This window comes from Calonectris borealis, chromosome 1 (assembly GCF_964195595.1).
Source record: "Calonectris borealis chromosome 1, bCalBor7.hap1.2, whole genome shotgun sequence".
In the NCBI taxonomy this organism is placed as follows: Eukaryota; Metazoa; Chordata; class Aves; order Procellariiformes; family Procellariidae; genus Calonectris; species Calonectris borealis.
Window position 1 is genome coordinate 78,896,340 of NC_134312.1, and position 24,737 is coordinate 78,921,076.

Here is a 24,737-nt window from a genome sequence, read left to right on the forward strand (position 1 = left end):
CACAGTGTGTAAGGCAGCCCAGGAAACTTTTATTTTCAGCCTGCTTAATTCTATCCAATGCCACACAGGGAGGATATGTGAATCTTGCTATATGCCCATAGTCACATTCACACTCCAAATTGTGCAACACTTATGAAAGACGGCCATAAAATCATTTGTTGAACAGTGCTTTTTGGCAGTAAAGATATTTATACCTCTCTCTCGGAGGAAGCTCAGAATTACGTTGTTAATCTAAGACATCACAGGAATTAAGTTGGAGGAATATTATTTCCAGTTCAGCTACTGTCCATTCTGTTCTGTTCAGGGGCAACTTGCTTTCCATGACTGCTTTCCATGGAGTGTGTCATTCAGCACCTTGCAGGCTGCAATATTGATTAATTAATATCAATTCAGGAGGGAAAAGCAATAAAATAACTAGGTGACAAGAAAACCTTTTTGCACTAAAAGCTTTTGTAAGGCGTTTATGCAGCACAAGCAGTAATAACCATGAACACACAGCTCATATCTCAATGTTTAGAATAACTGGTGATTCTTTTCAGGAGTTTGCTTTATCTTGAAGGACAAACAGAAACACCAGTTCTCTTTTGTTACTGCTGTACCCATCATTTGCAGAAATGGAGGGAAAGGAGAGCGGTGGGGCTCAGGGCTTGGAAGGAGAGGGGAAAAAAAGATGCAATGTTAGCTGGCATGAGAGAGAACAGGTTGTGCACTTGAAATGAACAGTCTGAAAGGCAGAGGAGTATTTAAGATGCTGATGGTAGTTTGACAGCCTCTGCTAAAAACCTTTTCCTCCATACTTCTTAGAACTCCTGTTTCTCCTTCTCCTTGCCAGAGAACGAGAAATGGAAACTGAGGTCCCTTGGGCCTGACCCTCTGTTGTTTGTGAGGAAGGGCAAAATAGGAGCTCAACTGGAGCACCCGCAGACTCCTCCTCACGCCTGTTCTTACCAGCGTAAGTCCAAGGAGCCCGACGGTTTCTCATCCTGGCTGTAGAGAACAGTTTGGTTGACTGGCCCGGTACAGAATATGCGCTACAGCTTCATATAGTTAGATACAGGTGCATTTTAAGCTTTTCTAAAGTCCCAGGGATTTAGATCTGAGTGTTTGGTTTTGCAATTAGTATGTGATAGTACTGAATCTGAAAAAGAGTTTTGGGGATGTTCTGGCAGAAAAAATGGGAGTCCCAATGGTTGCACACCTGCGTGTCTGTCGGAGTGCAATTCACTAGAGGGAGCCATTGCCATTTCATTTCAGTTAGCAGCTCCTTCACCAGAACCAACCAGAGGGGACAGAAAGTTTCTGGTACAGAATAGTAACTGTCTTCTGATGTCCTCTCGGTCACAAATTTTCTTCTATACGACATAGCGTGTAGAAAGCTTTTGAAAGAGAGATAGGATAAAAGGCAGAAAGATTTTATGAGAGGCTGGCGATTAGCTGAATACTGGATACAAGAGTAACAGCTAGGCTCTTCTGTATTTATATTTTTCACCTCACTCCCATTTGAGACTGACTCTTTTATTCTCTTTCCATCTAATTTAAGTGCCTTTTTTACATGCAGTGCATTCAAGATGCAGATCATTCCCTTTCTTCCTATAAAAATATATTACAACCTTATCTAGAAGAACTCTCCTACAATCAAAGGTGGTATCTCTTGAAAACTGAGATGAATAGTAATTTATTTTGTTAGACAATACCTAAGCCTCCAAAAATTCTTAATTACTGGAAAATAAAAATGACTGTAATTAAAGGCCAACTATTACCTCAGAAGTAACTCAGTTACAGCAATGGATGTGAAATAAAGTGAAATAAATCCCCTAAGTAAAAACAGAATCGGATACTATATTAGGAGAGAATAAATGCTGAAAATTAAAGTTTAAAGCCTGAAGAACAATATCGATACTAGTATAAATTCTACTTTTGTAACTCTTCCAACACAGGGAAATGGCTGAAAAAGAGATGACACTGGTTTAGATGCTACTGTGCTCAGGAAATCTGAAAATCATTCTTGTTCAGAATGTGCAATTTAAACCTAAAAGGAAGCACTAAATGATTCAGTCTCACACCTCCACGTCATGGAACGTGGCTTTTGAACCACTGCTGCATTATCCATGTAACTTTTGCTTTCTACCTTACAGTTACCCAATAATGATTTGAATTCACCAATGATTCATTAGTGCATCATTTGTCATGGCTTGTTCAATTAGTTCATGTTTGTGTTTAAAAAGTTAGTCTTTGTTTTTCATGGACGAGGCTTTGCCAGGCTTCATTTTCCTTCCTCGCTTCTTCCTGCCTTTCTCTTAGATGAAAGTAAGAAATTAGAGTACCTGCAGAGGTTCTCACATGCTGTAACCCCATTCTCTCTTCATGCATTATTTTTGGACAAACTGAAATCTTTGTCATAAGAAATGTATGGAATTTTATGTAGACATCATTGCTTCCAGTGATCTTCATCATGTTGTCTTAATGTTTTAGTAAAAACATCTCCCAACTTCCACTCACAAAGAATGACATGAGTGATTTTTATCTCAGCATCCCAACGGCAGTTTTCTCTCTGGGGTCAGTTCATTCCTCCCTGTGATTTTTCAGTCCTTCTCAGAGTGACTGATTTGAAGCTTCGTGTTCCCCTACCCATAGATAAGGTTTACATTCCTTGTTCTGATGTGTAATATTTGCATCTGGCTATGCATTTTTCTAGGCTCTCAAGGTCAGTTTATGTGTTGCTTTACCTCTATAGTTATACACCTTTTTAATTTTAGTGTCGCCTGCAATTCTATCAACAGTGTCCATTCCCTGTCATAAATGACAGTTTTCTGCTACTTTCTTTTACGCGAATGTCAGCAGTACTTAGGTGGCATTGGGGAAGAAATTCTTATGTACAAATGAAATTATAGAACTATTATACTTCTTGATAATAGCTACCTACACATAACTGGAACTCTCCTATATATAGGATGTCCTTGGTGTGCATGAAAGATACGTAAGTTCTTACCTTACGGACCTTTTTTTGAAGCTGAACATGTTCCAGGAGGTTTTTCTATGTAACAGTGATACAACCACGTGTAAGTATCGAGTTTGGAAATCTTTAGTTGTAAAATGCCTTAGAACTGCAAAGTTTAAAAACACCTATTAATTTTCTGACCTCAGCTAATAAATCCTCTTGACCTTAGATACTATTCCAGAAAGGCTGTTCTCCTAAAATAAATGTGTGGTTTCTTTGAGGAAAATGATCTTTTAATTCTACCGGCTTTTCTAATCAGCAGATCTTCTGCAATTTGTAAATGAAGGACCTCTGCAGCCAAACCTTTCCCCTCCAAAGATAGAGTTAAATCAATGTTTGCCATTTCCAAGGGGTGATTATTTTTGCTTCTGAGATTGTCAAGTGTTTCACTCCAATAATTTATTGCTTCATTTAGTATTAAACTGAACAAGGGATGTTTATTTGAGGCATTGCCGTGTTGAGATCTTTCTTTTGTTGATCAAATTACTAATGTGTAAAATGCAAAGAATCTTTTAGGTGCTGATGCAAATCAACAAGGTTGCTATTTGCAAGAGCAATGTTGTCGAACTATGATGAGTCTATTAACTCTTATTTTACTAAGGAGCAGAAATGCAGGTTTTTTTACTTACTCTGTACTCCATATTGCCCTTGAGAACTTCAAAGCATAAGGAAAATAGTGGAATAAATGAGGGAAGGCCAGTCAGATGGCAACAAAGGCACAGAGAAATCAACCAAGGTTTGTTTTAGTGCAGAGGGGTGAATGTTATCTAACAGATACTATGATACTCTCTATCTGTTGACAAGTTTTGTGATATCTGTTTCATGTTGCCACATTTTTTAATAATACAAGCAGACTCACAATGCAAAGCATAAAGACCAGGATAGAGCAGTTGAGACATATGACAATTAAGTGACTTGCCAAAGTCACACAAAAAGCTAGAAGAGGTTCAGGAACTGGAGTCCTCAAGGCCCAGTTTAGCATCTTAACCAGAAGTTCTCCTTGTATCACCCCTCTTCTCATATTTCAGGGGAACCGATCAGAAGAGAATTTAATTTCTACTGCCAAAACATACGACAGCGACTGCAGGAGATGTTTACTTCCCAAACACAACATGGAGCAGGTGTCTTGCTCATTGTAAGGGAGAGTGGGAGGGAGGCAGCATGAAGACCAAGATTTGCAAGGACAGGGGGAATAGAAGTGGAGAGGAAGAAGAAAGAAGCCAAAATGAGTAAGGGTCAGGGGCTAATGAGGAGGAAGCTTGTTGTTGCAGTGGGAGAATAAGAAGCAACAACATATCCTGCTTTAATGGTGAGGCACCAGGCAACCAATCCGCACTTAGAGGAACATGCGTGAAAATTTATGAGCCTCGAGCTTACGAGATCTTTCCTGAGTTTGCCTGTGTTTGGCCATATAGCAGAACATCAGACCAGAAAAGGCTCTCTCCACTCCTTCCCTGCAATAGTTAAATTTTCTGGGCTTCCCTTTTATTTTGTTTTTTTTTCCTCAGAAAACAAAATAACCAAAAATCTCAAATGAGGGGAATGAAGAAAAAAAGCCCCAAACAACAAAAAACCCCAAACGCAGAGCAGGCATGAAATCACCTTTGAATTCACTAGGTGGCAACACGGAGTAAGAAATCAGCACTAGAGTCTTCAACCAGAACATCTGGTTGGACCTTCACAGCCCCACCGCCCCTTCGTCCCCACCAAACAAACTCAAGTTCTGGTTGATCAAATGACCACCTTCTAAACACTAAATAAAATACACTCCCTGCAGATGTATAAATATTGTCTCAGTTGGCCAGTGCTCATGCTGACTGACTATCACCGCATTTATCTGGTTTCACTCACAGCCACCTTTTTGTGGCTTTGATGTGGCATTGAGGCTACCAGCTTTGACGTAAGCCTTGGATCTGTAACTCTCTTTGCCTCCCGAAAGCAGAGCAATTACTTTCCAATCAAGCAGCTTAGGAGTGGGGAGGGAAAAAATAATTCATTTTCTTGAAGTATAAATCAATTACATGTGTTGAAATGTTCCCACTTTACTGAATAAGGGTTTCCAAGGGAGACATGGGCTTTCTCTTCCCTTGTTCTCCTAGAGTAATGGCAGCTTTAAGTCAGTAAATAAAGTGGCACATGATTAAAATGTGTATTCTTCTTTCAGTTAAAATATACAGGTTTTGTCTTCTGCTGTGTAAACCTCTAAATAGAGCCGTTTATAAAAAGAAATGATATCAGCATGACATCTTTCAAACTTAATGCTCTTTCATTTCCTTGTAAATGGAGGCAACTCCATGGAAGCGTTAAAGCCCTGAGGGCACCAATAGGCCTCGATGTCCCTGACCAACCTCAACCTCCACCACACCCCTGCCCATGGGCTTAGGAGTCTATTTAAGCCCAGCCTTGTGCCATGGTTCCTGCCTGAGCTCTGTAGTAGGAGTGCTGGTCTTCAGCCTAGCTGTGCCCTTGCCTCACCATGGACCCTGTTTATCTGGAGCTGTGCGTTGACTTTCTGGCTTGACCTCATGCCTACTTTGTCACTGTGGACCTGCCTGGTGGTCACTGGGATCTGTCTGACCCTGGTTACCACCACCGGATCTGATCCTGACTTCCGGATTGATTTCCTGTCTTGATGCTGAACCTGCTTCATCACCATGACCTTGCCCAATGGCCTGGACCCTGTGCTTCCCCTGCACCCACAGGCCTGCCCTGCTTGCCTGGGGCCATGGGGTGGCCCCTGCCTGGTGAGGACCCTGCCCTGCTGGCTGTGGCACCCCCTTGGCTCCTGGCCCAAGGGAGCAGCTGGCCTGCACTGTGCTCCGATATGAAGTCTGGAGTTAGCGACAGTGCAAAGTCTGCTGCTGTAAAGCAAGCGAGAATAGAAAAAGCAGCTGGGTGTGGGAGTACCCACAGCTTCTATGCATGCTGCAACTCATCCTGCCCCTATTGAGCAGGCAGAGATGAGGGGCAGAAGTCCCTTTGAAATCTGCTGCTGATGGCAGTCTGCTCCAAACATCAGCTCTCTTGTGGACCTTGCAGCCTTCTCTGAAGGGCTTGGGATCTTTTGGCTTCAATGCCAAACGTGGCACACAGCTGACTTTTGGATGTCACAATGTGGCCACTGCAGACCTAGGACCAGGTACCTGCAATATCTCGGAAGAGGTACCAGTGCAGTTAGTGGCTGTGAGCTCCTGTTTCCCCTTGAATTTCCAACTCTGCTGAAGTTACTGCCTCCTGCGGAGGCAAGCTGTCACCTCTCATCTGAAGAGCTTGGGAGCACCTCAGAGCCTCTCTGGGCTTCTAGCAGCACGCCAGCCACTCATCCGAGGCCGAAAGATATACTCTGGCATGTCACCCTCTCTCCAAGCTGTCAGCCTGCTCAATGCACAACTGATGAAGGATGGAGGCGCGATGTGTTCAGTTCCTGTGCCATCCCCCTCCTCCCTGTTCAGTCCTCCCATACACCTGTCAACTTACTCTGCTCCAGCTCTACAGCTGTAAAATGGGAACAGCACTTCTCAGCCTCAGACAGCTGGGATACAAACCCACCCCTGGCTCTGGGACTTCCAGGCAATACCATCTGTGCACTGTGTAACGGCACCTCAGCAGCTGGGTTCTTACGGTGAGTGATACTGGAAACTGTGTACCAAAATGTCTTTTTCAGATGTAGATCTGTATGCAATGTTTATTTAGCCAACCATTCCTAACCCCACTGTAAAATGTCAGCTTTCTTTATCATGGACTCAGCAATGGCATTGCAATTTAAAAGTGCAAATACAGTACAGGTAGGCGTCTCATGCTAGATGAAATCTAAGCCAGAGAAAGATGGGTTCTTGGGTAGTAACAGTGCTCTTCATCTATATTTCTTCTTTACCTTCACTAGATAAATTTTTACTCTTCCCTTTCTAGAATTGCTAGTGTTATTAATGTCATGGACATCCTACTCACAAAGTGCTTATAATGTCAGTAAACATTTTATTGGTTTCACTCCCAGCCCTCTGACCTGGTGAGTGAGTGTGTGCTGCATTTCTCACTTCCCTTCAACCATGAGTATTTTTTTTTTCCTGTAGGGTATCTTGAAAGATATTCACATAGGCCCAATCAATCAGCCATGGAAAGACTACACATTGACTTCAGTGGGCATAAATCATATCATACAAAATGTTGCACAAATACAATAGTAGTTACAGTAGAATATCAATTAGTAATATAGTATTATATCAGGGTTTGCACTTAGAGACACAACTATAAGACACTTGAGTGCAGTGATCAGGGCAATGCTGAAACAGCCCTGGTTGTTAGGATCTTCTGATTTATGTTTTTTAGTGCTCCACTTCCTAGTTCTTAACCAGATATTCATTATCTGAAGACAATTCCCCTTCCAAGTTTTTGCTCCACATCTCTTAAAGGTGTTATGTCTGAAACTCTGTAAGGAACACTAAGAAGCTTGAAGTGCTTTGTTTCCACAAGTGCAACTTTAACAAGCAGACTGTTCATTAGGTGTGACCACACAGTCACTATGTATGCCTTTAAGTCCGCACCTGCGGACTGAAAGGACACCACTGATGGAAAAATGGCAATTTAGAAACACCTGTTGTCAGAATCCCAGCACCATAATTAATCTCCTTCTCTGTTGTTTGTTTTTCACCTCGGCAATAACAGCGATTGCAAGTACTACGTTCTAAGCTAGATCACTGCCATCTGCAGCGTTTATTCAGAAGGACTGGAGAGGTGGGTCCTCAGGAAGAGAGAGATTAATAAGGTCAGGCCTGAAATCAGGGGTTGGGTCAATAAAATAGCTCTCTTGTGCACAAAAAGGAGACTATGAACCCTGTGTGTTTCTCTCCATGCATGGTGTAAAGTCATTCTATGTTAATCTCATAAGCTTGAGCTGGAATGAAAGCATTTGTGGGGAAAAAGAGAAAATACCTTACCTTCCTGTGGGGCATAATGGAGTTGGACTGCATGAAAGGAGAGGCATGCTGCCTGCACAGTTCCCCCAGACACAGACCATACTACCATGGGGAAGGAGGAGCATGGGTCAAACTGTTCAGAAATCAGTATATAAAGCAAACTGTAAATCGGAGGGGTCATTTGGAAAACAAATCTCACTTTGTGACATCCAGGGCTTTTCTGGTAATGTCACTAATGGGACAACAGTATTTCAAAGAATTATGTTCTTGTTGGCAGCAACTACAGTCTGTGCATGTCTCTTTCCTTCCTCACTTATCTATTTATACTGCAAACTTTTCAAGGTGGAGGCTATTCTTCTGTGTTTGCATAGAGATTTGCACAGTAAAGGCAGCATCTCTCATGGGATTTCTATGTCCAGCTGAAATATAATAGAAAGATAAATATTAATTGCAGCAACTTAAAATATACATAATGGAGAAGTCCATGCAGTTTATTTTATTCAATGTGGTTTTTCTCCCTCCATGGTACTTGGAGGATATTTGTATTCTGTGCCATATGTCTATCTCATAAACGCTATTTCATTCCAGGAAGAGTTTCATCCTAAGATTCAAGACTTGTCTAACTCTCATTCAAGGTCCAAAATAGAATTCTAGTAAAGACAGATTAAAAATTCTCTGGCTTAGATAACTAAGCCTTATATGTGAAGTGAATTTTTTTTACCCATTTAACTCATGCTGCAAATATAATTATAGTATTTCATTAAAATAGTGTAAATATAGATTTAGAAGCTCAGGTTTCAATGACTTCAGATCTCAGTCAAAGAGCTAGAATATTGAAAGGAGCTATACAGCCAGCCAGTAGAACTCTATTCTTGCAGGTCAAGTTGAAGTATAAGAGCAAATAAGCATGTATACGCCCAATCACGCACAAATGCGCTCTTAAATTAGGACTGACAGAAACCATTCTCTTTAAGTCACTGTAACCTTGACCACTTTTAAGAACTCTGAACTAGCTTGTAAAACAAGTTGGCTTTAGTGCCCAGTTTCATCTGGATGAGAAAGTGCTAATTAAAGGTGAGAGATTGCTATCACTATGTCCTGTGTCTTCAGCCCTCAGGCTATCACTTCATCCATCATCTGATATTTCGGTGCAAAGGGGGAAAAAGAATATTAAATGTTAATGGGGATGTTAATTTTGCTCATAAATATTTCAGTGGATGAAAAAATGTTTTAAAAAGGGTCAGTGCAGCTAATATGCTCTATAAAAACAAGAATCTATACTTCCTCAGACCATTTTTTTCTTTAGATGAGGCTTTTCATAATGCTGGTAAGATGAATTACAGTTCACCTTTTACAGTTCACCTTTCAAATCATTGTAGATTCTAATCTCTTTAAAGATGCATGACTCTTCATTTTAGCAGGCTTTGGATCAGATGTCGCTACTTCAATCAAAGAAAAGATTTTTATGGAAGAAAATATGTGTTTTTTCCTGGGAGATACTAGCCTATTCTGCAGTTGCAGTGTAGAGTAAATTCCAACATGAAACGCTTCATTAGTTTTATATCCCTGGATGCCTATAAGACAGAAGAGTATCAAACAAGGGCCATTTCTCAGCAGACTGAGATGCAGAAGCAAAAGGTCAAATTCTGATATATAGCTTCACAAAATACATGTTTACATTCCTGACAATGTTGAATTCACCCTTACACTGATGAAACTGTAAGTACAAACTGCCTTGAAACAATATTCTTTGGTTATCAGCTAACCAATGTCAAAGAGATTCTCCCCAAATCCTGACTTTCAGACTGCTGCTCAGATCACTGGACCAGAGCACGGTTACCTTCATGTGCAAATGTCAGTGAACAACATCCATACAAAGTCACAAACATGTAAGACACTTTGGGGAACTGTTAGGGAAACTAGGCAAACTAAGCTATACATAAAAACTAGACTTCAGAAGAGACTTTGATGACCTGCGAATTTCTGCAGGTTCATTTCAAAAGGCGATGAATTTAAGAGCTACAAACCAATACCGTATTTCAGAGAACTCATATTTCTTCTTAAACACATGCATCTAACCCAGCATTCCCGAACCGTTATAAAAGGAAGGGGGTTGGGGGTGGCTGGAGAGGAAATAATTTTATAAAGAGACTCAAAACCAGTTCACTTCTGTTTACAGATAATGTAACGCTACTCATTAGAGTAATATTGCCAGACACTTTGTCTCGACATTTAATAGTGATCTCTACTGTAATTAAGTAGTATAGCACTCATTATTCCATGAAATTATTTAGATGTTGGAATAACAATTTAAATTATTGCACACTGCCTTAGGATTTAATATTACTTTGAATATGTTTTATTAGCACATCTTAATGTCTCTATGTGTATTGTGTGGAATAAGGGAAGCTTTGCTTAAAGGATGGACAACACAACAGAGCGCTCCATTCTTCCTTAGCTTTTGCTTAAAAAAATGTCTGCCTGAAGTTGACTAGTTTAGCTTGTGGTAAGATTAACTGGGAGGCGGGGAAAAGGTCTGGATCTATAATAATAATGATAAATAGCACCCACAAAGCACTTACTCATCATTAGTAAATTATTCTATTAAAAATTATGTTGTATCATTTCTCAACAATTAAGAACGTAGTTTGAATTCCCTATTGTTACAAATTCATTGGAACTTCATTTGCAGCCAGCAGAAAAGACTGTTCTTTACCCTGCTTACCAGTGTTATACTTTGTAACCCATTCCCTCCTGTCACCATCACAGGATGCTGCCACCATTTGTCCTTAAGGCTGAGATCAATGCTCTTTTAACCCATTCTAACCCTAGATTTTTCTCCAGAAACTTTTTTTGATTACTTGTTTCACAAATTACTCTATGTAAAATGAACTAAAGCCTATCTCAAAACTGAGGACCTGGAAAGAGGCATTGGCATTGTCCTTGCCCTACCTCCAGGGCACTCCTGCCGCAACCCTTTGGACATACCTGAGCCTCAGACTTGCAATGCCCGCTGGTGGGTAAATGCTGAGACACGGTGGGAGTACAGGCAGACAGCAGACAGGGTGGCCATGAGGCACTCAGAAGTCATCTCTGAACTATGTGGCAGATAGAGGGGACAGGCAATGTCTCTAGATGACATATAACATTTAGGAACACTGCACAGAGAATAAAATTTCCAATAACTTTTTAGGTTTTTTGTTTCTATTCTATTACAGATGGTGTTTCAAGCTAAAAGTTTAGATAATTCCAAACTCTTGACCTTGGCTATGAATGCACTTGCAACTTGCTTTTCTGTGAGCTGGAGTATTTTCCACAATTCAGTACTTTTGTGTGGATTACCGTTCTGACTTTTTCCTTTTTTGTTTCAAAAAAGCCCTTCCTCCTTTACCATCTTACCAGCTTGTAAGTTTGAAACGCTTTCTACAGCAGCACTGTTTTTATTCAACAGCGCCTGGGATGTGTCACGTTCCCACAGCCTGGCTGAAGGCTCAGCACTGCTTTAGTGTTACCCACTCCCTGCACCCTGGCAGTGGAAAGGGACATGGGGGAACCGCAGTGCCAGTCACAGGCATGCGGCTTAGGAGGTCTTTGCTGCTCCTCTGCTTTCTACTTCTTGCTTCAGGAGCAAGTTCCTGTGTTTGGGATGTGTAAGGTAATTTGTTGACAAATAGGTAGAGAAAAGTTGTTTGACTTTGTATGTGCTGGTTTTCTTTTCACGTTGGTCATGGAGAGCTTTGTCTCTTTTTTGTTTCTGACATCATGGAGCTTTTTGCTTTGGTTCTCATCTTTGTGTTTTCAAAATCTTCATTCCACCACCTTCTCTCCCCCAGTTCTCTTCAGCAAGTTCTGCTCTGTTCTCTCTTCTCTTACTCAACAGTCCTTTTTAAAGAATTATTGGCAGCATCAAGGAACAAAAGGAACATCTGGCATGTGCATTTCATTCACTTTTTCACTCCTTCCCCAAGGAAAGGTTTGTGCATGCAGAGTAACGTTTCATTTTACGAAGGCTTTGCTTGCATTTCTTATATATATGGTGCTAGATATGCTGTTTTCTTGGATGGAAGGAAGTTCATTTTCTGACAGTCATTAGTTTTCATGGATGTCTATCATGCAGGCTGAGAAATCTGTCTCCCTCACGTATGTGCTGTATCATGTCTTTCATCAAACCTTTCTCCTTAAAGGAAATACAGCTCTGCCTTCCCCTTCCCTGTGTCTTTCCCTCTCATTGTTTGCAGAACATTTAAGAGACAACTACGGTCAATTAAGAGGGATTACTGCTTGGAGGAGACTACAGATATAACATTTGGTATAAATCTATGTAGCTCGATGGGTTTCAGCTCATTTTAGCTTTGTAAATGGTATTCACATTTATGATGTTGGATTTATGATGCTGTCTTCCTGGATGATAGATGTGTATTGCTATGTGGTAATACAGCTGAGATGGTGGCAATGACTTGTTATAAAACTGGATGGATTATATACTTTAGAATGTATTTTTGCTGCCCTGATTAGTGACGTACTTTAGTATTTAACGTAGAAAGCCACGCATTATAACATTAGGCCTGTGCTACAAATGTTCTCCAAATTCCGGCATGTCAGTTTCAGTATCGCTAGTTAGATGTTAGGAGAAAAACTGCTTTGACCAAGCAGGATCATGGCTGTGTAATGCAGCTGCAAATGCCTGAGCTGCTGGATGGTTCTCACTAAATATCTACGTTGTGACCCATGCATCCATTGCCTTTAGGAGAACTGACTCTAAAGAGACTTTAGGCCTATGTGGGCTATAAATGCACTTACAGAAAGCTTGGCGGAATAAAGATCTATAACAAGCAATTTTCCTTGGGATGTGCAATTCTTTGTTAATAGAAGAATTGAGATTAATGGAAAGTAGAGCAAAAAATGTGTGAATAACAGGAGCCAAAATGCAACCCTCTAGTAGGTGAACAAATAAAAGGATCGTTGTGTGAGAAAAGCATCAGGACATAAATTAAGCTTTGCCTGATCAAGATCTGAGTGCAAGTTTGGAGCTTTTCTTTGGTTTTTTTGGTAGCTGCCAAAGTCTTGCCACTACTAGGCAGGGCACTGAAATAGCAGAGCTATTGATAGGAAGTTGTCAGGTTGGATGAGTGCGAAGCTAAATGTAATCCTTTTTTAAGCTAGAAGAACTAGGAAATTAATTAAGCTTGCTCAAACTTTTCACTTCAGGCTACCAGTGGGATTGATGTGTGATCCATATGTATAGATAGCTGCAAATGATCAAATTTCCCTATTTTAATGCTCTACTATTCATCAAATAATACACAATAATTGGCAGTGTAATGTGCTCTTATGCTGCTGCAGCTGTGTAATGAAACATGACAGGTTAAGTGGTTTAAGTTAACTCATTTTACTCCACAATTGCAAAGGCCTGGGAGATCACATACATCCAGCTCACGTGGCTCAGCTGACAAGCTGGAAGCTGGTAAGTCACAGCAACTTGCTGATTACCTGTGATTACCTCTATGCAGTCACCGGTAATACGTTCGTCATACCAGTTGCTGTGAAAGAAGAAATTGGGTCTGTTTCATTCCCAGTTTTAAAAGTATTTGAGGCTGGAATAGCACATTTTTCCTTGATGTTTATAATAACCTGGGATGCTGGACTTCTAGAATTACCTCTGCTTAAATTTAATAATTCCACCAAACAGGAATGGCCTGTTGGACCTGTGCTTTTCTCTTGAATGTTTAACAACAAAGATAGGAGAAAATATCTTAAAAATGTAAAATGCAGAAGATAGCAATGAACCATTCTTGTCTGTCTGGCAGAAGAAGAATTACAGCCAGACTGAAAGAGGGCGAAAAGCTCTTATGCATTTGACAAAGTTTATTTAGTACCTTCTCATTCTCATTTTCAGGACTTTTGTACCAGGAATACACTTTAGCAGGCACTGCATATGAATGTTTGCTATTAATCCCAAAACCAGCGTAGCAAATGAGGTGCAGAAGACATCTGCTTTTGTTTTATCACCAAAAGCAGCACAAAGGATCTGACTTCATTCTTGTCTTCGCATGAGGGACAAGGATGAGCAAAGATGTGTTCTCAAATAAAATTGTACACGCTCTATTCCTGATCTTGCGAATCAATGGTCTGCTTGGTCTCTGGTCTAGATTACAGAAGTTTTGGCCCACGTAGCTTCACATGGGCACTTTCTAATCTGACTTGTTTGATTATCGTGACTGCGGTATAGTTAAAAATAAATTCACACCATGCTGCACTGTAGCCTTCCTGACAAAGCATTTCTAAAGCATTTGAATGAGTTTTAGAGAAAGCCTTTTCTTAGTTAGTTGATTGTTTATACTGCTGATGGGCACCCCTTTGTACAGAGTCCAGTAACTCCATTTGGTCCTGCCTTTCCATGTGCTTCTTCCTTTGGCTACCTTCTTGTTATAGGCTCCCTCCCATCAGGAATTCATATGCATTGATCAGGTCCTCCCTGAGCTTTCTCTTTTCAAGGCTAAAAAACAACAGCACGCTCAGCTGCTACTGTTATGTGAGATGCTCCAGTCCTTTAATTATCTAAGTTGCCCTTCCCTGAACTCATGCCAGTAGCTCCATCTCTCTGCTGTACTGGAGAGCCCAGAAGTTGAAACTGCACTCCAGCTGTGGTCTCACCAGGGCTGAGCAGAGGGAAAGGATCACCTCCCTCAACCTGCTGGCAATGATCTTAATGCAGCCCCAAGTACTGTTGGCCGCCTTTGCCACAAGGGCACCTTGTGGTTAACTTTTTGTCCTACAGGATCCCAGCTACTCTTCTGCAAAGCTGCTTTCCAGCCAATTGGCCCCATTGTGTATTGGTATATAAGGTTATTCTTTCCCAGGTGCAGGACTTTGCACTTCTGTTTGTTCATCTTCATGAGATTCCTGTTCCACCATGTCCAGATGCCTCTGGACGGCAGCACAACCCTCTGGTGTACCAGCCACTCCTCCCAATTTTGTATCATCCGCAAACTTTTGTATCATCTGTGCACTCTGGTCTATCACCTAGGTCATTAATGAAGATGTTAGACGGTATTGGTCTTAGCATCGACTCCTGGAGTACACTGTTAGTGACTGGCCTCCCGCTGGACTTCATCCTGCTGATCAAAACTCTGAGCCCAGCCACTCAGTCCACCTTGCTGTCCACTTATCTGGTCTGCTCTTCATCAGCTTGTCTATGAGGATGTGCATATCCATATATACATAGCTTAAACCTTGAGCTTCAGAGTTTGAGCTCTTGGTACGTGGCGATACTGAAACCAAAGTGCTCAAGAATCTTGCTCAAGAATCAAGTCCTGTTGTGCAACAAAATGCTGTGTGTAAAAAAAACAGTTGGGTCTCAGCTCCTGAGCAGGAATATCTGTTTAGACTGTGTTCACTTTTGGAAGCCAAATGTATTTAAATTATTTCAATAGCTTGTACATATGGCAAGCTGTACAGTGAGGACTTTCTTTCCAAAGGTTTTGTACACGAATGCTTGGAAACTGAAAGTGAGTTTAAGGGTTGTATTCTATGTCTGCCCAAAATTGACCAGTGAATTATATGACACAATTCTTCTTTTAAAGGCCAAAATAACCAATACACAGATGTAGTTAATAAAGAATAATCTTTCCCCAAACACATATAGTCTGAATAGACAACACCAAAAGCTGAGAGCGGAATAATTTTTATTCTTATTTTACAAGTGGGCAGCTGAAAAACAGATATTAAATAGGTTGCTTTCAGAGGGAGCCACTAACTATGCATAATCTTTTGGATCCTCATCCAAGGTCCTAATCACAAAACAACTCTTCCTTAAGGGAGTAATTAACAACTGAGGGCTGAGACAAGTGCACTGCAGTGGTAGGCAGGTTGGAGACAAGGATAAGATTGGAACTGAAGCTGCTTAGAAAACAGATTTCAACAAAATGTCTCTCACTGAGTCCCACTAAAAGTGCATTGAGAGGAGAAAGAGAAGGTTTAAATAGCTTTATATAAGAAAAAACAAGTTTCTGCCTACCAGGTTAAGTAAAAATATCTAATCATAAAGTCCTCTGAAATAAGCTTACAATGGAGTCAGCTCAGGCCATTAGATGCTGGACTAGGAGCCATTAGAGTTGAGACATGGGCTTTCTTTACGACTGTAACTAGCAGCAGATGGGCATTCATTACCTACCTTTACAGATTACTCCATCTTCCTGCATAGTCTGCACTGGAACCATGGATATGAATACCATGGACCTGTGTATCAGAATTGTTTCATGAAGCCCTTTTACACCTCTTGGAAGGCAACTGAACGGGGCATTTCTGTGATATTTTCTGCAGAATGAGGATCCAGACTAAGCAACATCTCATTCATATACCTCTTTTTAGGGGGTAGTTCTGGTTTAGGGTTTTTTATCTGGTTGTTAACTTCAAACAGCATCTATCAGAATTTAGCGTAAAGCTTTTCAGCTACAACATACAGACTGTAGTCAAAACCAGCATATACTTTTTGTCATTCTGGGAACGATGAATTAGTTAGTGGGTTACAATTCAGTGAGTAAAGGAAGTCCTAACAGAAAGCTTTTTCCATTTTTAATTACAACATTATGGACCTAATTCATCATTTTGTTAGAAAACTTTTACCCTAGTCTGCAATGGAATTTGGCACACTGATCAGTACAGGAGCCTGGTTGTGTTGTACTTCACATTCATATAAAACCACAGCTATTGCACCGAAGTTCAGCTAAGTCTCAAGGGTATTAAACTGGCTCCATGAAGTGATATTTCAGGACTCTAGATTTAGAGAGATATTCCAAGCCCTAATAAAATCTTTGTGAGGAAAGAGCCTACTCTTCAGCCATTACAGAGAGATCCTTCTCAAACCTGAAATATTAATCAAGTTGCATGTCATTAAAACTCACGCTTGCTTGCAAACCCAGAAAGCTAAATTTTATTTACCTGGTAAAATTAAATTAAAAGGGCTCCATTGTACAAATTATCAGAAGCAACCTGAGGACAAAGGTGAGGGATTACACCCACTGCTTAGGGAGGCCTGCTTCCTCACATCAGCCAGGGGAAGAGTCATTGCATTGACCCACGTCACGCCAACATAGTAAAGTTACTTTTGCATGAAGTCAGTTAACAGAAACTGCAGCCTAGGGAATGTAGCCAGTTCACAGGCCAGGAAGATTAACTCCATCCACTGATGTCTTTGCTTAGTTCTTCATCAAAAACCATGTTACTTTGGTCATAGATATAACACATAGTTATCCAACCACTCTCAGTTACCAAAGATACTTTCTCTCTTCTACACCAGTGTGACTCATTATAACCGATGTTTAGAACTAGCCCCTCAGCCAACAGCAGATTCACTGAAGTAGGAAAATATTTTCCTTTTTTAAGTGAAGAAATGTGGGGCCAACCTACCTTGACCTGCCTGGCACAAATGATTCGTCACAAGAGGCAGTTCTGAGAAGGCTGCAGCAAATGTGCTTGCTTTTATTAGGGACATCTACACTATCACGTAAGCCCAGGACTTTCATAAAAAGAAGTACCTCTTGGGGGTTCTTAACAGTGTGAGATGAAAGTTCAAGCAAATAATTGTAGATAGTAAGACATTTCCTCAGCAAAGAAAACAATAACTTCTGTGTAACAAAGGGGCCTTTCATTTCAACCCCTGGCTGCTCCAAGCTGCAGATGTTCCAGTGTTCTGTGATTGTTTGGGGTTTACTGCAGTGAGAAGATCTTATACGTTATTTCTGAGGGGAATGCAAGAAGGACCGGTTCTTCTGTTCATAAGAAATTTACCTCAATGGAGCCATGCCAATTCATATTAGATGGTGTGGCCCTGATTTCTTATGTAGAAAGTTATTTTTGCCTTCCTGATGTTTCCACTGCTTGACCTTTCAGGTTTGCACAAAATTAATTATCACCAGATGATAAAATAAGTTCCAAGTTCTCATCTTTCTAACTGAGCCTTCATATTTCCTTATAGACACATGAAAGATTTCTAATTTAAGGAGATCAATGGCTCAGTGAGTCATGCCACTCCGATCTGCGCACAGATGGGACCCCCACTCAGCACATAAGTCTGTTCCTGTGCTGAGTGAATGTAGGATGGGGCTTATCTCCATCACACCGGTCCCTTTTTAACAAAGCGGTTTGTGGAGCTCTTCCGGAGATTCATAATCTACATGCAAAGGGACTTTATTAGGAAAGGAAGAAGAGAGACCCTGAAAATGAATCCTGAGGCCATGTTAACAGGTGTGTAGATTTTAAGATCAGAAGCGAATGCCCCTTGTGACAGCAACAAAGGACAGAAATACTTCTCCAGGAAGCCAAAGACATATCAAAGAGATTTTAGAACTGCACAACCGTACCAGGCACCCGTGTGGCCTTTGTGCAGCAGATCTTGTGAGATGTGAATCTCCTACTGCCTTGAAGTATTCTGGGAAGACTTTGAGAGAGAGAAATGTCATAAGAGGTATTTCACTTCCTGCTTCAGTGAGGAGTTTTCTCCCTGGATAAATGGGAAATTTCTCCCTTTTATCTACAGCCTGATGATATAAATACAGTGCAGTAGTGACTGAAAGTTATTTACCATTAGATGAAAGTTACCATTGCCAGGATAGCTTGGATTTCCAGACAGTGCCCATGTCAATCTGTTACTAATACTAGCCCCCAAAACAACCACTTCTGAAGTCTGTAGTAGCTGACCAGTAACCTCTTTGAATAGGATTTTTCGTTTCAGTGCCACTCTCAAATGGACGAATGTCCTTATCATAACAACAGTACTACAGCTGCTTCCCTTGCAGCTAACCCCTGCAGACTAGATGATGCATATGACTAAGCACTAGAGGTGGTTAAAGATCCTGCCAGATCATGTCTGTAGTACAGTGACTGGACAGAATGAAAAACTTTTCCATTGTTTCTCATTCCTACTTGTCCTCACTTTCACGATATTTTACAATGCTCTGTCTCTGGACTTCCCTATTCTTTACCTGTGTCAGCTCTCCACCACTCTCCCAAACTTTGATCACCTGTTTTATCAACTTTTTTTTTTAACCATCTCTGCATTGTCTTCCGGATCTCCCATATTCGTGGAATGTTTTTTTTAAAATTAATTCACAAAGGCATTACTCCCCTACTCTTTCAGCTCCTACCTCAAGGTCTAGACCCACCAGGATATCTGCAGGAAATTACAAGCTAATAATAGTTACACAGATAACTAGTGAGGATCATCAAAGTACTTTAAAATGGATTCTATGTTTTATTTGTCTTTTTCACCCTTTGGATTACCATCTTGACTGGTAGATGTCACCACCATGTTTTTTAATCTCTTTATTAAACACTGCAATGTTCTCTACATGGAGCTGGACTTGCATGTGGCCCATAAATTTTAGCCGGTGCAGTGGACCGGAGAGATGGAGCACAGCAGATTATGGAGGATTATCTCCACTACACCCACAGCCGAGCATGTAAAGAAGATTTGGATTTCAGATCCTGGAAGGTTCCATACATTTCACACCTCATCCTCCCCGAACATGAGTTTCACACAGCTCTGGAAAGCCAGGGCTACAGGCAAGGTTTGTTCTCACGAAGCCATCAATCCAAACTGACTCTGGAGGCTTCTATGAATTACTCCAGAATTGCCCACAAGGTAACATAGAGCAAGAAAATTGGCCTTGTTGCTTAAACAAAGACAGGAATTTACATTGATGTCTTCTTTTGTGCTTCCTTTAGGGAACTCTGTAATTATACTGAGGTTAAGTTTGTTCATGGTAACATCCTTTAAATCCAGACCAGCTCCCCTGACTTCAGTGGAGTTAATATGGATTTACACGAGTGTAGGCAAGGATGAGATCTGGTCCTAATTTAGGACACATCTGCCAGCACAGATGGGAGCTGAGAGAGTTTACTGTCATGTTAATTTTCTACCTTTGTTTGAGATTCTTCTGAGCATAGAACAAACCCAACAATTTAAAAATCTCACAACATAGGCAATGTTATCTCCCCTTATTGTGGCTGGTGAATTCCACCAGAGCACAAGATGGCCTTGTACTCCAGTAAATCATGATGGTTTAAAAAAATAGCCTCATGAAAAATAATGGCTAAAATTGTCATCCTGGAACCACTTTGAAAGGTGATTAACTTCCTGTGATGAGCAGCTCTGTTGACATACTCCTGGCTGTTGTAAAATTAATCGCCTGAGTAACAGTTTGCATGACTGTAGCCCAAGGAGCAGTTTGCCACACTCTTCATCCAGGCAAGACTCGAAGGAGGTCATGCAGAGTTTTGCCTGAGTAATAAGTGCTGAATTTATTGCTTGATGGCTGTGAATCTAAAAAAAAATAATTGCTACCTTTAAATAAAAATTTTTATTGTGATTCTGGGCCTTAATCTGTTCATTTTTAAAATTGATATTCTTTTCTGTTATCTGTTTTGATGCTTTAGAAAGTGAATGAGGGACCAGCGCTTTCTTATAAAATTTGGAAGAGTATTCTGTATCACATGCAAGTGGCTTGCATGCCATGAAATAGAATATTTCTTTTCCTCTGCCATCCAATATGTCCTGGTGTCTATTTTTTTTTTAATTAGGCACATAATGTGCCTGTTTTCTGTCTTAAGGGAAAAAAAGCCACTGCTGATTACTCTGGAAGGGTTACCTGTCTAAACAATCAGGATCTGATTTTACAGGCATCACTGTTTGTAGGAAGTACTGTCTTTGTAATGGAGAGAGAGATCTTGTTGTTCTTAAGCTCTGCTTTTACTGTGGAGTCAGAAACCTTACAGTTTTTGTGCATTAATATATTGCTTTAAGGGATAAAATCACTCCTGAGCAGATCGGTATCAAGTTTGTACAACTAACCCCCCTAAATGTTAAAAATGTAAATGTTAAAAACCAAATTCATAGGAATAAAAGACAGAAGGGTAAAATCTTTTCTGGCTTAATCTGATTTACCTGAGTATTTATCCCAGCACAGGCTTAGAGTGCATAGTAGAGTGAGAAGGAATAATACAATTCATTCTTATTCTATAACAGTGCAAATCTAGGGTAACTCCTGTATTCAATATTCTCCCTCAAAATAGTGTGAGAAAAAAGTCGAACCAAACACACTGAAAATAACATGCAGAATTTGAAGCAAAATGAGACGCATATGGGGAGGAAATTGCATTATAATCATTTGATTACATATTTCAAACAGATTTCTGGGGCCCATGGCATATCCATAAAGGAGATGGTTTTGGTAATGTAACTGTAGTGATATTAGTGTAAATCTGGAGTTGCTGCAGTGACATCATGTTAGCCCCATTAATTCTGTAAAATCTTGCTGATACTTATTTTTTCCCCTCAGCCTCCTTTAAGTGGGTGATTAATAATTTTGTAATCTGAGCTCTTATGTAATAGACCATTCATAATAGCAATTACTCATCAAGAATATTCTCAGCTGAACAATTCAGTACAACAGGTCAGATTCAGATTTCCCAGTGGTTTGCTCTTCATGTAGTTGCCCTGAATCACATTAGGGTTAACCAAAAGCAGAAGGCTTATGTTTTTCAGGACGTAACCCAGGAAACACAATTCAGAAGGCAATTGTAACCTCTGTTAAGGCTGCCCAAATTTAGAGCTCTGAATCAGAACCATCCATGATGCAGACTGGATGCAGGGTTCAGATATTCAGTTCCAAATTTTCCCTACATGAGAGATTTCAAAAGTTTTTAGACAGAATAAGGTAAAGAACAAAGCCACCTACCAATGACACAGCTGGGAAAAAACTCTCATAACACCCAGAGCACTGCTGAGAGCTACCCGGGTGCCCAATATCAGGTGAAAGTCAAAGCTGCAACACCCTTTCTCACCTGGGAGCACATAATAGCTGGGGGGTGGTTGGTGATACCTGAGCAGGAGGGGCAATAAGCATGCAGGGAGATGCTGAGGGGGTGGGCAGCTCCTAACTGCAGGGACCTTGTGGAAAGGAGCAGGTGTGGTTGACTTCAGGGAGGGAGTGGATGTGGGAGCTCTTCAGTGAGGACTGCCTCTCAGCATTGTTTTTCCTTTTGTGGCAGGTTTCTGGAGAGCTCAAGCATGTGCAGTCGTTGGGTTGTATTAGCCTTTTGCTGTTTGGGACAGCTGTGTGCAGGTATGAGGCAGTCTATTCTCTTTTTTTGTTGCTCCTCTCTTTGTATCTCTTCCCTTTCTGTTTCTGTTATGTTTTTTTGGTTTGTCTTGGGTTTCAACTTTCTGCTCCAGATCTGTATTGGGAGGGGAGTTTAAGGCTTCAAACATATATTCTGCTGGAAGATTGTTAAAGTGTCTCTACTGCAGCTAGGCTGGGAAGGAAGAGGAGCTGCTGAATCTCTCTCTTCCTTCTTAGTTAATCTTCCCCAGGAGACTGGAGATGGGATGAGCTTGTGTGGGGAGGGGGAAGTGTCTGATATAAGCTTTATTCTAATATCACTTGCTCTCTCCAGGGCCTCTCCCAGACAGCTTTCCTCTCTGCTAAATCTCTCACTCTGTATGTTAATAAGCCTGGTCTTGAAAACCTTATTAAGACTCCTTGCTGCTAAAGGATTCAAGAACTGACTGTACTGCTTCTGGTGCTGCCACTGGAGGAAGGAGGCTGTACGTGGGACCCAAAAGACAGAGGTTCAAGTCTCTCCTATAATGAGGCTTTGCCTTTGTCCTTCTGAGGTGATATGACCAATATATTTAAGGAGCAACATCTCTTGCCTCTCTCCCTAAATCCTTGCATTCCCCGTTTTGCATTAAAGCAAAACCCCTAACTCTCAAACTTTCATAGGGCAAGTAGGCTGTTTCACATCCCCCTTCTATGTTTTAATGTTGTTTGTTAGCACTGCTAGGTCTGTCCTCCCTTTTGAGTCAGAGCATGCAGGGGGAGAGGAGAAAGGTTTTTTCTTATGCTTCTTGGTAACTTTCTCTTCTAGATCAAAGCCTGAAGCCTCAGATTGCAGCCCCTCAGCTTGCTACAAACAATCCCACTCTCACTACAGTTGCTCTAGAAAAACCTTTCTGTATGTTTGACAGCTCACTGCGTCCAAATAAATCTTACACTATCTACTTGTATGCAATGAAGGAATCAGGTGAGTATCCAGCATTACACCTCCCTGGAAGATAACTACAGGATGCGGCCGTTGCATGCAATTCTTCACAATTTGATGGGAGTGGGTCTGAATGGGGGAAAAAAGAAAAATCTGTAGCTCTAAGCTATGTACAAGCTGAGCCTCTGGTCTCAGTTTTCTCCAGGCGGTTATTATAAAATATAATATAAATAACCGTAGTATTTCAGTGGAGCTGATTAACAATAGCAAGTGCTAGTACCGTGCTAGCTGACTCCCAGTAGGTGTGGAGCAGTGCTATCAGCTATAAACGTTTGCCCAAATCTGGCTAATGAAACCAAGGCGTCCACCTTATCTATGTCTAAACATGAATGCCTTGTATAAAAGCCTGAATTCCCCTAAGTAAACCTGCTGAGAGAAACTGCGTAACTGCTGCTGTTTGCTTCATAGTTAGGGCAGCCAGCCCTTGCAAAGACTACATTTTTTTTTTTTTCTTGTAGACAAAGGCAAATCATGCTAGACTTGTGGTCAAGTATGTCTGGCCCGTGGGTTCATTCATAAAATGAATTTCATAACTGCTTGGCAATGAAACATTGCTGGCAGTGACCAAGAGCTGCCTTCTCTGTTCCCTGCTGCTCTGGCAGACTGTTCTGAATGCCAGCTAGAGCTACTCGATAAGCTGACAGAAATAAATGACTTCCTTATATCATGCCTTCTCCCCTGAAGGCTGTATGCAGCCTCCTTTCCTAAGAGGCACAGAGAAGAGATCTTGAGGGAGGCAGTAGAGAAATTGGCCAACAGACAAAATGGTCTAAAACTTCCACTGCTGATTGTTGCCACTTTGGACAAGGTGGAAGGAGGAGGCCTTGGACGGGTAGAAGCCGTAACCAGAGACACCATCCCATACAGCTAACACAGACAATTGTGAATGCACGGCCTTCCGAGACACATCCCATGACTGAAGTGCACAACTTTATATGTCTAAAACAGACTATAAGGGCATTATAATTATATAAAAGGCTACTGATACCTAGTTAGACCTGCAAATATGATTTGTGTTAGAAATTACATCAACCACCCCATCTTCTTCAGATGCCATGGCAAAAGCTTCCTACGCAGATGGGTGAATCTCTACAAAAGGGGTTATATACGGAGAAACCTCTTCTCTGCTTTTAAGGCAAGCAGATGCAAACTTGTTATTTGGCAGACTGGGAGGAATTTTGTTTGGATTTGTCTCTGGTCTGCAAAGAAGCACATTGGCTCACCCTTGGATGCCTCCTGGAACAGGGAGAAGGAAAATTTAAGAGAACCTAATTTTCTTAACACCTTATGTTCAGCTCTGCTGGTAACAAAATGTGTCAGCATACTATGAAGCTGAGGGTCTAGCAAATTTCTGAAAAAGTAATGTAACTTTTAGCTCTATTCTTGTTAATATTGGTATCAGACTTGATCTACCTAGTAAAGTTTAAAAAACCAAAAAAACCCCAACACCCACCCCCCGCACCCCCCCAAAAAAACCCCCAAACTTGCTTAGGCATCAGCTCTTACTTGCTCACCAGAGCCAGGCTAGGAGTTATTGAAGTGGAGACTGGGAGAGCAGGAAGACCTAGCTGTGAGAAGTATTATAATTTGGGGAAGCAAGCCTAAGAATAGAGCATGTCTTAGCTAGCGTTTACTTTCATGTTATTGGCTCCCATTGAAGAGAGGGGTGTCAGAGCACAACTAACTTGAGCACTGACCTTAAGTTGTATTTCTAACCTGTGCTA

At 41.0% G+C, this 24,737-nt stretch overlaps 1 protein-coding gene across 1 annotated transcript in view; it reads left to right on the forward strand.

Annotated features, from left to right (window-relative positions):
• The window catches only part of UPK3A (uroplakin 3A), a 46,532-nt gene that overhangs the window by 17,688 nt on the left and 4,107 nt on the right, over window positions 1-24,737 (forward strand). Inside the window, exons 2-3 of the mRNA XM_075146811.1 lie at window positions 21,961-22,034; window positions 22,840-22,995. Coding sequence (XP_075002912.1) covers window positions 21,980-22,034; window positions 22,840-22,995 — 211 coding nt within the window. The 5' untranslated portion in view covers window positions 21,961-21,979. The remainder of the gene's footprint in view (window positions 1-21,960; window positions 22,035-22,839; window positions 22,996-24,737) is intronic.